At 37.3% G+C, this 17,049-nt stretch overlaps 1 protein-coding gene across 5 annotated transcripts in view; it reads left to right on the top strand.

The window, feature by feature from the left end:
* The window catches only part of LOC124159296 (sister chromatid cohesion protein PDS5 homolog A), a 78,937-nt gene that overhangs the window by 35,199 nt on the left and 26,689 nt on the right, over positions 1-17,049 (top strand). For 4 of the 5 annotated variants that reach the window (XM_046535019.1, XM_046535015.1, XM_046535016.1 and 1 more), the window contains 2 exons: positions 3,085-3,298; positions 15,000-15,032. In XM_046535019.1, the coding sequence (XP_046390975.1) occupies positions 3,085-3,298; positions 15,000-15,032 (247 nt within the window). The remainder of the gene's footprint in view (positions 1-3,084; positions 3,299-14,999; positions 15,033-17,049) is intronic. The other variant, XM_046535020.1, reaches the window with a different exon arrangement.

The raw sequence follows: 17,049 nt of genomic DNA, 5'->3' as shown, positions 1-17,049 counted from the left end.
GGTGGTAGAACAATCCTTCCTCGGAGGACTTTTTCTTTCATCCAGTGCAATATCTTCATCATCTAAGCTTAAAAGTCTGCCAAGTATGCATAATGATGTCATTAAAATTGCCTTTGTCTCACAAAAATTTCTTATTTTGAGTGTTACGCCCGCGATGTCATTTAAATAATGCATTGAGTGTATCCACGGTACAAAAATAAAAATTAATTGAATCAAAATTGGTTATATAAGAAAAGATATTAACTTGATGTTATTTCATGAAAAATATGATGCATATATTATGCTGATGTCGCTTAAGTGAAACAAAAGCAATCCTCAAGAAACTGCGACTAATATAAAACACACGGGTAATATGTAACAAAGAAATGGAAAAGCATATGCATCTGATGAACCCTTATGCCCACAAAACTTAAAAGTATGAATTTATTGATTTAACACTCTCAATAATGACTACTAAACAAGAAAAAGGATGCAGAATTTTTTAAAGAAAATAAACTAGAGATGTGCGAATAGTATCCGCGAATACTCGAATACCTCGAATATTAGAAAGTATTCGATATTCGAGGTTTCGAATAGTTATGCGAAAAGTACCGCCTCGAATACCTCGAATACTTTGAATTTCGCGTCATACACTGTCGCACGCACGTCGTTGGTAGTTGACTCGGAAAAATGTAGAGAACAGTAGTCATTTAGTGCTCGCAGCGCCGTTTTACGCAAGTTGACGAATTACATCAAATTCGTGGATTTTAGCGGTGAAAAGAGTTCGACGAGTGGAACCGAAAATGGTCGGGTGAAAAAATCCGAAAATCCCCGATTCCCCCCACCAGGAGAACCTCAGTGCCGTGGGATAGCAACCTTAGGGCATTTCCCACGATCCGCTATCCCCCTCCATTCAGCACTCGCCTCACCCACTCTGACGCTTTCCTCTTCTCCGAAATCAAACAAAAGGTCCCAGCTCGCGCAGGGATCGCATTACAAAGACCCCTGCTTCGAAAAAAATATCGAGTTACGAGAAAAATAAAAACGTGTTTCACGCCCTCCCCCTTTTTCTCACCCACTGACCTTTTTCTGGCTATCTGCTTCGAAGTTCCCCATTTCTGGAGGTCAACTGCTGTGTGAGTACCGTGGGATACTTACATTAGCGCATTTCCCAAGATCCGGTATCACTCTCCATTCAGCACTAGCCCACCCCTCTGAGGATTTCCTCTTCTTCGAAATAAAAAAAAGGTCACAGCTCGCGCAGGGATCATATTACGAAGACCTTAGCTTCGAAAAAATACCGGGTTACACGAGAACAATAGAAACGTGTTTCTGGCCCTCCCTTTTCTCCCCCACTGACCTTTTTTTCCTACCAGCTTCGAAGTTCTCCATTTCTGTGGAGGTCAACCGCTGCATGAGTCATCTATTAGCACAAAAGGTGTCTAAGAATGACTTTCGTCAATTGATGTTACACCTTTATTGAATTGAAATATTAGTAATGTGCGCGTAATTTCAAAAAGAATAAGACCAAACACGACGTATTTCTGAGTTTATTTAAGCATTTTACGCAAAGAAATAAATGTCAAAATACGACGGAGACTTAGCATCAAATTAAAATCATTAGAGATTAGTAAATCAAAATTACTCCCCAAAATCTTGTGTTGCCTGCTGCATAGGCAACCGAGTCAAACATTCTAGCATTCATCATTCAGTATTCGAGGTATTCGAAATTCGAGGTATTCGAATATTCGAGCAATGATTTAATATTCGAATTCGATATTCGAATTCGAGAAATCTGCTATTCGACCCATCTCTAAAATAAACCAAAAGCATAGTATTAGCTTTTTTACAGATGTCATAGCTAACAGTGCATTATCTGCCTCTAGAAAGCATCGTTGGAAGAAACACCCCGTACTTCCAAGGATTTTGTTCGGGAGTAGGTTGTAGAAGAGTTCTGTTTGGTCTGTGTTATATCAAGAGGGGAATACTTCGTAAGATATTCCGCTAGGATCACAGTCTTTTCTTCCACGGCTTCAGGTTATACACTGCTGGTTTCATCAGTAATGATGAAGGGAGATAATACTTTCGTGCTTAAAATCTGCATAACCAACCTTTCGAGCGCTTGAAGTCCTCGATTCTTGATGTATCACTGAAATATTCTGCTTTAGCATTAAGCATAGGTCAATTTTATGGAGTTCCCGTGGATTGAAGTTGCCGAAACCACCCTTTCACCTATGCTTTTCATGTGTGCAGTTTACAAAGTAACTTAGATGGCAGCACACTGCAACACTTTGCCAATTATCATGCTAAAAAATGATGAGTGGCTTAGAGACAAAAGGATGTGAAATCCCAGAAAAGGGCCTTGAAAAATTATGAAGTTCAACTTGGCACTAGGAGAGCATAGTGTTGGGTTATGATGATTTTTCATCTCCATGGTGTGATGCCTATGTTGTGCCAGCAAAATTATGAGGTCTGCCATTTACAACGGGCAATTCAAAGAGGCAAGGCAGCTACGTAATTAATTTAGTATCAACTACAATATAATACTGTGGAAATTAATTTGAGATTATTCATGTGTAAAGCCATCACTCTGTAGATACTTTAACTACAAAATAAATATAATGAGAATAAAATCATTTGTTTGCTGTACAAACTGAACTTTGTAACATCTGCAGTTACTCAGAAAACCTTTTATTTAACCTACTTTTTATTTGTGGTTATATTATTGATATTTCAATACCTTCAAGTGATGTGGGTGGGTAGTAAGTCAAGATCAATTTAAACTACCTAATATCATCATTATCTAAGGGGAGAAATGTCCTCCTGAAAATATTATTCCAGGGAAGTTATGCAGCATTAAAATGTTTTTTTTTTTTAATTTTTGCATCCTTTTCAATCGTGTTAATTATAGTTAAATAAATGAATTATTTATATTTTAAGGCAAATTTTCTTGATATTACACTATTATTGATTTTCAACCATTTCTAAAACATTTGGCTACTTCTCTTATGTAAAATGGCTGCAATCAGTTCAAGCTATTAAATGAATAAATCTGGAAAGTTACAAGTAGTTAAACTTTCATATAACTTAAATACATTTTTGCAGTCGAATTTATCTTCCCCAAGAGTTCATATACCTGCAACCGAAAAAAGGTGGTCATGCTGGTGAGAAGATAGTTGCAGGCTCTGCCAGTACCCCAGGAGCACCAGCTGCTGCCATATCCTCTGTTGGTGCAAATGCAACTGGTTGCAAAAAGGGCAAGGGTAAAGGACGAATCCCTAGTGGAGGTTCTGCAGGCTCTGGTCTTGATGTGGAGAGGGTGAGTTCAACTTTACTTTGTAAATATCATTCTACCTCATCTACTGTACTTGGCATGCACTGAAGTTTCCTCATATTTTCTATGCCTTGTAGATATTAAATTAGTACTGGGAATGAAGAGGTTAACTTCCTGAAAGTTTTAAGTCAACATAGCTCATAGCTTCTATTGCTATTTACACAAATGCAATGGGGGTCATCATTTTACTATCACTAGCAATTCCTTTTAACGTAAGAGTGAAAATCGTCTGCATAACAGCGTTTAGAAAACAAATTGCTTGAATGACTGAGTTCATAATCAACACAATGGTGTGGATCATTCATCAATGTCATTAACTCTCAGCACTCAATTATTTTTTCCTAAATTTGCATTTTTATCAGTATGTGCCTTCCTTTGCCTATTTCTTCATCAGTTCCTCCTAACTGCCTTTCTTAGATACGTTTAGGTACTGTTGTTCACTGAAGTGTGCTCATTTCATTTGCATTCTGAATTAATTCATGATATCTGAATTAAATCAGGTAATTTAAGTGGCTTTGTGAAGAAATTTCACTCAGCTCTGTGATTACCCTACCCTATTATTATTAACAAAATCCGTAGGACCTGGCTCTCTACCTTAGTTGTGTATTGCCCCCAGAAAAGGATTCTCAGCTTTCGTAAAGATGTGGAAAAGGTCTCCAATAAGGGGATTGTCCAATGTCCCTAAATGTCTTTGAATGGTACATTAAAATGTCCAAATTCAGGCTTGTGAAACTCTAGCTCCTGAGGTTAATTAGCTGCTTAGATTGTCTGAGATTGTTGAGGCTTTAGTTTGTGAGATACAGTTGGAGCTTCTTGTGAAAAAGACTCCTAGTGCACCCTGTCTCATGTTAAATTTGGTACCCGACCGTTTTCCCGAATCGTTTTTTCCGACGACCTTTTTCCCGAAAGAATTTTTTCCCGAATCGTAACGCGTCCTCTTTCCCGAAAGCAATTTTCCCGAAACCCTTTTCTCCGAAACATTTTTTACCGAACACCTTATTTCCCGATTGTATAAAAATGAGTTCATATTTTTCATAACCAAATATATTCATACACAAGATACATCATTTTTTTAGAAAATTATATTGTGCGCGATAGCTCTAAGAAATTCAAGAAAATTCCTATCGTTCTTGTAATCTTCATATTCTTCTACAACCGATTTCAGCCTCTCGTGCATGTCGTACCATTTCTTTTTTGGCTTGCCCTTGATACTTTTCCCAACACTTAATTCAATCAAGGCAATCTCTGTGTCAGCTTGTTCTTTCTGCAGCTCTTTTACAGCCGAGTATAAATCCGGGTGGTTTTTCCCGACTAGTAACCTGAAGCGGTTATTCCAACCTTCAGATGCATTATTTGTTGTTGCATAACCTTCTTTTGTAGCTTCATGTTGATTCCATAGACTAGGAGGATATCGAGGAGGAACAGCGTTCGGTACAGTATCGAAAAATAAAAAGACGTTCGGTATAATTGACTTCGGGAAAAAGGTTATTCGGGAAAAATGGATTCGGAAAAAAAAATGTGGGAAAAAGGTCGTCGGAAAAAACGATTCGGGATAAAGGTAGGGAATCTTAAATTTTGCCTGGAGATGTGGTGCTAGTATACAGTCCGGCCGCTGAGAGTTGTCGGATGACATTTGGAAGGGTCTAGTTCGGGGTAGGTGGGCAATGTTGCCAGGTAAGAAAGGGAAACGCCCTCATCACATGTAAACAAAAGGGTTTCATGAAGAAAGGAGTTGGCAGGGACGACGAGCATGAAAGACCCCAAGGAAATATCTCTTGTTTTGGTGATTTGAAGAAAGGGCTTATTTTGGTGGCTCAGGCTTGTTTTGGTGCTTCAAATGCATGCGACAACATTGGATGACTGAGCGAGGGTGTGAGGTGTTTTTTGGGGACATTGATTGGCTGCAAACTGTGCTGTCGTAGGGTTCTTCGCCCCTCCTTTTCAACTGTCATCGGACAACTCTCGCCGCCTGGACTGTAAGTACTGTTACCAGCCAGAAATATTTAGTTAAAAAGTAGGCTTCTCTTCATGTACAGTAACACACGAATGAAGTCGAAAGGGAAAGAATAAAGGTTAATATGCTTTATCACGCTGCCTAACTTCTAGGATTGGGATAGAATATAATAGAAATTAGATATTGTTTTGGGACAAATCCCCAAAAAGCATACATTTACAAATTTATCCTATCTTGGGGAGTAATATGTCACAGCATGAAAATGCATGACAAAAAATGAGAGAGACAAGAGTAAAAAGTGAGTTTAGTTCTTGGTTCTACTGGTTCTTGTGGTCAGAACCTGAAAAAGTGCCAAGGAAAATCAGTTCCGAAGTAATTGCTGCAAAAAACAAATTGGAACCCTGCTCATTAGTTTTAAGTTGAGGAATTGCTGCAAAGCTAAGATATAAAAGACATCTGTGTTTTAAATATTCCACTTATGAGCCAAAATGAGAACTTGAATATGCTAAATAAACCAGTGATTAAAACAGTTTTTTTGTGTGAATTTTGATCTATTCTGCAATGGCATCAATTTCATTCAATTGATTATCTAAATAGTGAACAAAATTAACCTAAGAACTGGTTCTCAGTTTCTGTTCCTTATTTAGCAATTTAATATACCTAGTCATCCATAGCTAAAGATGATATTAAGCCTGAATGATGATCGTATATTGGATGACATCAATTACATATACAGTGGAAGCCCCTTATAACGAGTACGGGATATAGCGACAAGCTCGAATTAGCGACAGCTACCCAAGGAACCATTTTAAACCCTATGATTTAAATGTAAAATAAATTCGTATTAGCGATAATGGCTCGATTCCTCTCTTGCACCATTCGTAATTACGACAGGTTGACTTTTTGACCACGTGCCACATCTCTGGAATTCAATGCTTTTAAAACGGCATTTTTTCCGCCAACGTCGACGTCTACATGTTCCGTATTCTCCTATTCTTCTTTCCTTAATAAATTTCTCGAGTACACATTTCATTGCTCTTTTGTCATCTCCCTCCCGCGCCTCCGCAGTGAGTTTAAAAATTATTCCGCCCGTCTGCTAGCACCATGGCTGGTAAACGCAAGTCCTTGGATTTAAAAACCAAAATGAGAATTATTGCAGATCGTGAAAGTGGAGAGTGTTCAAAGAGTGAAATAGCGAGGCGATTTGGAATTAATACATCGACATTGTTCACTATTTTAATGAAAAAAGAACAAATTCGTTCGAGAGTGCTTAAAGAAGGGCGTCCAAGCACTCAAAAACACCTGCGGCCCAGAGAGCATCCGCAGCTAGAAACTGCTCTTTTCTCGTGGTTTTGCCAGCAAAGAGCCGCAGGGATTCCTATCACCAGCCCAATGATGAAGGCTAAAGCTGAGTATTTGTGTGAGAGGCTTGGTGAAGACAATTTTAAGTGCTCGGATGGATGGTTTGCACGATTTAAAAATAGGAAGGGGATATCCCTTCACAAACTATCCGGTGAATCATCAAGTGTTGACGTTAATGCTGTGGAAGGCTGGGCTCCGGTCCTTAAAGACTATTTGGACAATTACAGCCCCTTCGATATTTACAACGCGGATGAGACGGGCATATATTTTAACCTTCTCCCGGACAAAACTCTCACCACTCGAACGGACCCCTGCAAAGGAGGGAAGAAAAGTAAAGACCGCTTAACTGTTCTTTTATGAAACAATATGGATGGTTCAGATAAGTTAAAACCGTTCGTGGTGGGGAAATCCGCCCATCCCCGATGTTTTAAGGGAGTTAATACTCTCCCTTGCACTTACGAAGCAAATTAAAATGCTTGGATGACGGCTGCTATCTTCACGCAGTGGTTACGAGCGTTTGATGCCAGGATTGGTGGAAGGAATAAAAAAGTACTATTATTCATTGACAATTGCCCAGCCCACCCACCAATAGAACTAAGAAACGTTAAAATTGTGTTATTGCCGCCTAACACTACGAGCGTTCTTCAGTTCCAGTCAGCATTCCCGCATTCCTATCAAAAAGTGTGCGCTACTGCCGCTAGAGGTCTCTACGTCCGCTGATATTGCGTCTGATTGCGTGAATCTCTACGGAACATAAATATTGCTAACAGACAGACAAAGAGTGGACTTCATTTATCATTTGTCCTTCTATTTATTTGAAACAGTTTTTCACCCTTTCCACCGAAGATAATTGATATGACTAATATGCTTTTAGATGCCGTATTGCTGTTCGGTTTCATGATTCCGATAGCATTTGAGTCGGCTGTTTTGAAACACGATATTAAACCATTCATACAGGCAGACTTGAAGCATAAGAAGATTACTTCCACCTTTATTCCGCCGTTAACCTGAAAAAGATAGAATTGCAATGCTCATGTGGAACCCTAAAATTTTATCACGCTCCTTTCGTCACCCAATTGCAGCAGCCACCCATCATTTTCATTACTACTCGGAAAGATAGAAGGTATGAATTTTTGAACATATTCCGAAGTTTTAGCATTTAATAGTCTGATGCATAACCATAACTGGTAGTTATGACATGTATATTTGGAGCATCCAAGAAATAAGGATAATAACAGCTCATAATGCACAGTTCAGTACGAGTGAGTCTGAAGCTGGGACTTTTAAAATCGACTTCTTAATGCCTCGGCATATAGCATCCTGCATAATTACATATGATTTGATCATAGATTGCAAGTGAATATGATCATTAGTGAATTAAATGTTCAAAATAATGATTTAAAACGGCTATCATGCTGTAATTTTCGCCTCTCGGCAGTAACAGCCGTGGTGACGCCTGATGAGTGATTTTTTTGTGATGATGTAATTGCATTCGGTAACAACGACAACTCACTATAGCGACAGATTTCTCTGTTCCCAACAGCTGTCGTTATAAGGGGCTTCCACTGTATCTCATTATCTAACAAGGGGAGACCATGTACCTTGCCCTTCCTTTTTCAATGCAGGATTTTTATGGCATTTGGAATGGCGAACACATCTCTGAACTGATAGTGGTTCCATTGAATGGGCCTTAGTTTGCCATTAATTAATTTTCGAGTGGTATTTTTAACAAGCGTTATATAATCCCAAAGTAACGCAGATGGGTTGGTTGGTGTAGTGGTAAGCATATCTGGCTCTCCTCCGGGGGGCCAGGGTTCAAGGCTTCGTCACGGCACTATATTTTGTAGTCTGCATTTTGATCATGCGGCGACAAGTACTTCACTAATTTTAATTGCAGCAAGCATAGGCATGAGAAAATTTTTTTATCATCATAATGGCATTTAGGTATTTAAGCAGTGTCATTTCGGACACTGCTTATTTAGCAATGAAATAATTTTAAAACAATCACTTCGTGTTCTATTCATGATGCATCGGAGGTTTAAAAAAAACAGCTTTCGTACATTTTAAGATAAATGTCCAGCCATTAAAACTTATTTATGATTAACATATGTGATTACCCACAACTGCATGGTGACAATTGCAGAGTTGCCGGCAGAGCAATGTCTTGACAACACTTTAATAAATCCCCAATCTGAATTATTCGACCAATGAATTAAAAAAAAAAACAGATTTATCATTTTTCATATGAAAAATCATGTAAAATTGATGTCTGGCTCAATGCAAGAACACCCAAAAATTGTTTGTCTCTGAAACTTGCAAGTTACTTGATAGTGAAATTAAAGAGAGTATATCATATTAAAATATGATACCATTTTCAACCCATAGAAATATTCCGGTGGAAACTACCATTGCTTAGGAAGTTTTGTCTTGTTTGCATGTCTGTATGAATAGTGTTATATAGTAGACTCGTTATTACGAAGTTCAAGGGACAGAAAAACCAGAGGTTCATAATAACGAAGTTAGTATGAACGTTTCTTTTAGGATTTGTCGTAAAAAAAAGTCTATCAAAATTTCTGGTCTCTTCAATCTCCCTAACTTATATTCGCACTGCGTATGTATATGCGATTAAATTATAAAAAATATATAAAAACAAGTACTTTCATTTCCACCATAGAAGAATACGGCATGATGCAATTGTGGGTTGATATCTTCCCGAATACAGTAAGTCCTCGATATACAAACAAGATGCGTTCCGAGACCTTTCTCGCAAGTTGATAAACCTACACATTGAGGAGTGCGGTTATCCTGCAGAATGCAACACTGCATCATAATTGTGTGTTAACTCAGGATTGTGATGAACTGATCTAGCCGAGCGTGCGATGTAGCCAAAGCAAAAAAAATCGCTGTCCACGGGAAGGTAGAAAGGGCGAAACGCTGAACAGCTGTTGACTTCACACCAGATTCAATCACATTTTGTTCAGATCATGCCCAAATTGCAAGTTCCTCTATGCCATACCACGTCGCATCGGCTAACTCAAAAGGAGCCAAATGCGACGTTTCAGACACGCTTGAAATATCGAATGTTCGTATCTCTGAAAGGTTGTAAATCAATTGTTCGTTAGAAGAGGACTAACTGTACCTCCAATTTACGAGTGGCAATGAAATGAAGCACAATAGTTATAACTTAGTGTAGTGTATATCCACCAAAGTGCTGTTGCTTATTTGTGGAACTTCATAATAAAGTACATTTTGTAACTGCCGGGACCGGGATTGAGATTCGTAATTACGAAAATTTCTTAATAACATTTCTTTTACTATAGATGGGATGGGCCTTTTCGTTGGGACGTAATAACGAGAACTTCGTAATAATGTTGTTCATATTAACGAGAGTCTACTGTAAAGTTAAAATTTATGAACTGGCTATATTTCTGTAATAGAAAGTAAAGGAATGTCCAGGATTGAAAAAATGGCGGTATGTTCAGCTGACAATATGGAATCTTTGCCAATCATATGTCTCTACATAAGTTCATTGAAAAAAAGGCTTGGTGCTTAGCTCCTCCATAATTGAGTAGCAGTGTGTAGTTATTTAGTTACAGTAGTTACATCCTTAGTTACCTTAGTTATTATTATTGTTATTATTATTACAGTAGTCGATACAAAGCCAGACTAAACACAGAGGCTAGTAGTTTCTGAGGTAATGAAAACAGGGAAAAGTTGTTAAGGTGATTTATGAGAATCAAGACTAGCATGCATGATGATCATATTGAATATCATGATGAGTAGGGCTCCTAGATTATGGTAAATAAAAGCTTCACTTAGCGGTATAAAAATGGACCAAAATTCAGTATATAAAGTCAGTAAATAAATCCATTTTGAGATAAAGGTGGTAGAAAAAAATCGTTGAATAAAACATCCTTTTTCAAGAACAAATATGAACTTTTATCAAGCCAAATACTATTAAGCAACTCATATCAAAAGGGGGAATACTGATCACAAGGTAATGCAAAATATTTAAAACTTCAAACTTAACTTATCAACTTCCTAACATATAAAATAACGAACAGTCTACGTATGCTTGCAATTTTATAGCATATATCTAGTCTCTTCATCCGATGTTGACCAAAATTCTTAAGTCCTTACAATATTCTTTAATGTATTCCGCTAATGTATCCCATTGAATGCACCTCGTTAATACAGGAATAGGAACAAGTTGGCACAATTTTATCCATTGGGGTACTTGTTCATTAGGTGTGACGGATATTGATGCTTTCTTCAAGAAGAAAAGTTTGCATAGTGTAATGCGTGTTGGGCTCCTGAAGTTCTGTAGACCGTATATGCTGGCAACTAAGTTGAGCTTGTAGGCCCAACACAATATATGTACCACGTCCTCATAGTATGGTACCATTAACACTTTGAAGCCCAAATATTTCGTGGGAAGTATATTTTCTGCCAGGCACCCGAGCCTGAGTAGAGCTCAGGCTTTTGTATTTGATTCTGGGGAAAAATATTCCCTGTATATATCGCTGACCTGAACTGTTTAGCCTCTTTCTATAGCTATCTGGTCTTCTTGGATGGCAGGTGCTACCATTTAGTGGCTACTAAATGTTATTTTCAGATTAGGAAATAATTTTATAAAAAACAATAACAGCCCTGGTTTTTTTTTGCAACCTGCTCATGAAAATACTACGGGCTTCAAACTGTTAAAGAGTCAGCACTACGTGAATACACTGCTTCCTGGAGCAATTAAGTGGCTCTATAATAACAATGAAGATGCATTTCCCAATTCGGTCAGCAGTTTTGTCGCACTTTATTCTAACTGGCCTATCTTTTACAGCCTCTTTTAACTCATAAGAAAAACTAACCATGGCAGTTTTTATTGAGGAAACCTCTAGAGCAAGATTTTCTAGTTTTTCGAGTAGTATAACAGCCTTTGTAAATGCTTCTGTTAAATCATAGTTGAACTGTTCTTTATCTAGCTTGGCTGTCTTTGATTTACCTAAAGTCTTTCAGTGAAACCTGTCGTGCCGATGGTCCAGCTTCATGGGACTCCTTGCTTAGGTGAAGAACTGTGGCTAGGCGCTTATGTCAGGAATCCTCATGATGCACTCAATTCTTGCATTGCAAAATTTGTATATTGCAATTTGGTTTTGTCTCTCAAAAACATAAAATCCTTCGCCAGCTCACTCGTAAACACGTTAACGAATTTCGGCATTCCAAGAGACAAAAAATCACACTTGGAGATATGACTTTTACTTTTAACCCACATATTAACTACTTAACGTTAACAAAAATCTAGACATTTCCCGTGAACAAATTTTGGACACAACGGAGGACTGCCGGAAAATGAGCTTCGAAAATTGTTGTGCGCGGTGGCCATCTTTAAAAGATCGTTTTAATCTCAGTTGAAATTATCGCAGCTCATGTGCATTTGATTACAAATATGCCACCATACCACCTTCTTCATACGCAGACGGGGGTTGGGCTCCCAGTGCACAACAGTAGTAGCCACACGCATTCGCTACAAGGGCAGAGTTATTTTTTGGAACATTTTAATGAGGCCGATTCTTGCCTAGCACTCGTTTCAGCTGAGTTAATCCTTTGTGCCAGGGACATGTTGCTATGAGGTATTAAAGCCAAAACTTGGGTGCCCTTCCGAATCGTTCATGCAGTCAGGGAGGTTCGCATAGCGGCCGGCTCCAATCCACATCGGGGACTAGCAGTCACTCCTCCTGAATGCACCTGGTTCTACAACGTACTATCGGCCGCTTTGGGAGCTCTTTGTCCTGACACTTGTCGGAACAAGCTATGTTTAGTTGGTTGGAAAAAGGAACTTGATGGCAGCGTAGCGATGTCAATGATAACGCCTTGAGTGAGAGTTTTTGGGATGAGGAAATGCGGCAGCGGCGATAGCTCTTTGTTTAAATTAGTGGCTTCAACTTTATTTGCGGATTTGTTTATAGAAAAAAGAAGTGCTTTTTGGTTGTTTGAAATTTAAAAGGTAGCGAAATGATCAAAAATCCTTTCAAAATTGTGGAAAAAGTAAAAAACATTGAAATTCGCGTAAATACTGAAAATGTGCCAAAATTTGCAAAATTTTGCATCTGCGAAAATCAAGGAGCCCTAATGATGAGTATTGAGGGGTTTCGTCTAGTGCAGAAAAGTTAGACTTAATCGAGACTGCTGTTTTTGAACTGATTTAGTTAGGGTTTTTTACATGGTAGAAAGGCCTTATTTAAAGGGGAATAGGTGGCACTTTGTAAAGAATGAAACTTCATCTTGAGAGTGGTCATTACTATTGGGCTCACTTTCATTTAGGTATCTTGGCATTTCCATATTCTTGTGGACTAATGCTAAAAATCCATGTGATCTATTCCTGCCGGCAACAGTTTACTCACCCTCGGAATAGGTCTGGATGCAATTATTTAGCTGCGGCAACTAAAAAGTCACCCATGCGCGAGGCCGAAATCAATGCTGTGTGTTTCATTGGAACTTCCTCAAAGCAACTAAGTAGTTGCATTGTAAAAGTAGCCAGTGTACAGGGGCCTGAAGAGTGCAATAGGGTGGTTTCCTTTTTTTTTTAATTGCCTAAATCGGAAGATTTTATCGAAAGAATTACTCCTGGAGTATTGATTTCATGCTTTTAGATTTTTAATTGACGATATCTATTTTTCGCAATTAAATGAAAAGTGAAAAATTTCAAGCGAGTAAAACGTGACAGCTAAGTATGAATGCTGGGAAAAGACCTTGTGACGTCATTGAGGTTCCAGCTGCCACCGTGTAAGATTACCTTGGTGCGAGGCTATGAGCGACGATATGATGCAGACTGTTAGCAGGTAGCGCTTGGCTTAAATAAGGATTATTAATACCCTATCAAACGAAGGAAACTTTCTGGCTGTAGGCAGTTTTAATAGGTGATTATTAAGAAATGTTTCCCTGAGCTCTGTGCCTCATGCATGCATTGGTAATATTAGACAATGTAAAACTCCTATCTAGTCGTATAGAAACTAGGTCCCTGTGACGTCACATGGAGTGGCATCGCATGGGTGCCAATCTGGCCTTTTTCAAATGAGGATAAAATTGACCCTTGCCAATCGTCTAAACCGGTATTTCTAAATAACTAAAACCAAAAAAATTGTATATTATGAATACACTTGTAACGAATTGTAATCAATGCCTTTCATTTTATTTGATGAAGGAAACTACCCTACTATGAACTTATGGTGGATTAGAAATTACAGAAGAAACCTTTAACCAGTTATCTTCCTCTCATGTAACATTAAAATTCTTCATTTACCCAATGTAATACACCAAGGCTTAACCAGCAGTTTTTTGTTGTAATAATATTAATATCTCATATTTTAATTTCCATCTTATGTTATTTCATGATTAATTTTTCAACAAATCAATGCTAAGATACATATAACTTTGGGATTGTCATTTCTCCATTGGTAATGAATTTCCAGAATGAAAATTGCATGTCTGATGTCTCTTTAATTGAATACTTTTTTCACTACACCCAATTTTTTCATATACCCAGAATGCCTTTCCTCCAGAGTTTTAAAATCCTTTTTTTTATGAAATGGGAATTTGAATTATGCTACTGCTTCTCAGAACACATTCTTATCAATTTAAGCATGATTTTGCAGGTTTTAGAAAAAACCCTTTCTAGTAATAGATTGCTTTGGCCAAGTTATTAGAAGTGTACATTGTGTTAGATTGAATTTTTTGGAGTTCTAATCGAACTTCCTCACTGTTGACTCAAGATTAATTTTAGTTGGTTTGAAGACCTTAATGGTAGAAGTGAAGATTTCTTGGGTTTTGGACCAGGTCAGGTCCTCCATGTCTCCTTCCAACGTTTCGATTTGCAACTCGCCCATCGTCTTTAGGGATTCTGGAATCCATTGATTCCTGAATCCTGGAACCTTGTATTCCTGAATCCCTGAAGACGATGGGCGAGTCACTCATTGAAACGGAAGAAGACATAGAGGACCTTACCAGGTGCAAAACCTGAGAAATCTTTACCTTAATGGTAGTAAATTTCATATAACTTTTTGATTCTTTAATTGAAATTTTGGTTTTAGATTTTATTTGGCATTATTCATTTGGATTTATTTACTTTTTTGTGTGAATGATCATTTTATATGATATTACTTAGCACTGAAAAGTTTTCTTTTTTCAGCTGATACATATTATTTTATTTCCTTTGATAAAGAATTGTGAGGCACACAACCATCAGTTCTGTATTTATCTCCCAACTCATAATTATTTTCATCTAACTAAGATAGCTATTGCTTATTTCACTTTAATTCATTGGCAATTTAATTAGTCACTGCCTAAGTTTTGTTCATTTATTCCCGCAATTGGTGGCAGACTGAGGATGGACCTGGTCATATAGATGCTGAGGTAACTTCTTCATTTTTGTCAGTTGTGTTGCTATATATATTTTCAGTGTTTGCTTTCTTGTTGAATAAAGCTTTGACTTGTTTTAACATCTCTATGTTTTGGGGAATTGTGATGAACTGACCAGTCCATTGATCTTTGCTGGTTGACCTAGCTTTTCCTCAGATATTGGTTCAGCTAACTTGTAACCATAGATTCTTCGACTTTTTATATGTTTGGTAAAATCCCCAGCAGTAGTTGATTTTGAATTCCCACAAGCTATATTTTATACTCAAGTGTCTTTGTAATTGCTTAGCCTTATCGTGTGCTTCCTTTTTTTCAAGTATGTAAATATTTGTGGAAGTTGTTTTTCAGTCTCTATTCTTAATTCACGGCTGCTGTTTTACATGGTGCACTTATTTGTGCAATGAATGTGCATGAGATTGTACATTCAAGCATGAAAGAAATGTTTTTCTGAATGACGTAATAGCACTTAACACAATGAGTGTAAATTTACAATTATTTGCACTGAGATCAAAATCGATTACATGTAGTGATTGTTTTGTTTTTTGATGTGGGTTACTAAGCAAATTTAAGTTGTTCACCTGGATTACTCAGAGGTGTACACAGAGAAAGTTTTTATTTCATGTCACAATGGATGGAAATTTGACATAAAAAGTTACTGCGGCAGAATGAATCTATTCATTGAATGTATTGTATTGGTCTACTTTTAGTAGTTCATAGTTAAATGAATATTTTTTAATTATCAGGAAATTGTTCTTGCTATTGGTCAGCATTTATTAGTGCCTATAACTGACTGTCCTAAAGTTTGATTCTGAACTTATGTTATGCTAGAATCGTATGGTTCAGGGATTCTTTATTTTTGAAAAAAATTCATGTTAGTTCACTTTCGGGGCATATCCATTGTGAGCAGCCAAGATTGGGCTACACAATGAAACACTTTCAATTTTCTTGCCTTTGCTAGGAACACAAATTGTGAATGCATGAACCATGCAGCCACATTTTAGAAGAATGCGTACAAATAAAAAGATTACATTATTTGACTGCAATGCTGGTGTTCACTTATTTTGTGTTTAGTGGCATTCTGAATTTCTCTCACCATACTAACCAAACACATTTTTGACTTTAAAAATAATTATTTTAAGAAAAACAATGCTAATGATAAACATTACATTTTTTGATAAAATATCAAATAGATCAGAGGTTTCCAACCTTTTTTTCCTCATGTACCCCTCTTTATGTACATAACTAATGTTGTACCTCATAAATGTAACGTGCACATTTTATTACATAAATTCACTACGGGTAGGTGACACTTTTAGTTATAAATAATGGTATAAATGGAAACTTTGCTATTAACTTCCAATTAATTATGTATAAATATTTCCTGGTTAAGACTTACAGTGCACCACTGTTGCCAGGCTACTAATAGGGAACGCAGCATCTGCCATTACCGATTATTTTCTGCGTACCCTCAACTGGTTTGTCACATATCCCCATGGGGTACGCATACCACCAGTTAGGAACCGCTGAAATAGATACTAGGTCAGCAAAATGTTAACAAGTTTGTTTTGAATGGTATTATGGTAATGCTCAATTACAATTCAGATTGTGTACTTGCCTGAACAAAATTAGACTGTTCTGTTTTCTGTTCAGTCATTCAGACTAACACAAAACCATTAATACAATGTGGCACTTAATTTGCCCTCTGCAAGTTTTCGTGGAAGAGATTGAAAATAAATGTACCATGTAAAGGGCCCTGGAGATATGTTGAAGTTATTTTGTTTCCTTAAATAAAAAAGTATGGGTTCTATATGTTTAACATATTATTTTATATTAGTAATATTTTTTGGATAAAATTTTTCCTGAGCTTGGTTTGTGCATTCAATAGAAGAGAAATCCTATAACTTTGGGAATTATTGGCAGTTTTGGCCTTTCATAAAAACACCAGGATAGAAAAGTTTCTCTTCTTTTCATTCACATTCATTCCATATTTTAATTTTGGAATTTACTTCAGCAA

This window comes from Ischnura elegans, chromosome 5, assembly GCF_921293095.1.
Source record: "Ischnura elegans chromosome 5, ioIscEleg1.1, whole genome shotgun sequence".
NCBI classification, from domain to species: Eukaryota; Metazoa; Arthropoda; class Insecta; order Odonata; family Coenagrionidae; genus Ischnura; species Ischnura elegans.
This window is presented reverse-complemented; position numbering and strand designations above follow the sequence as displayed.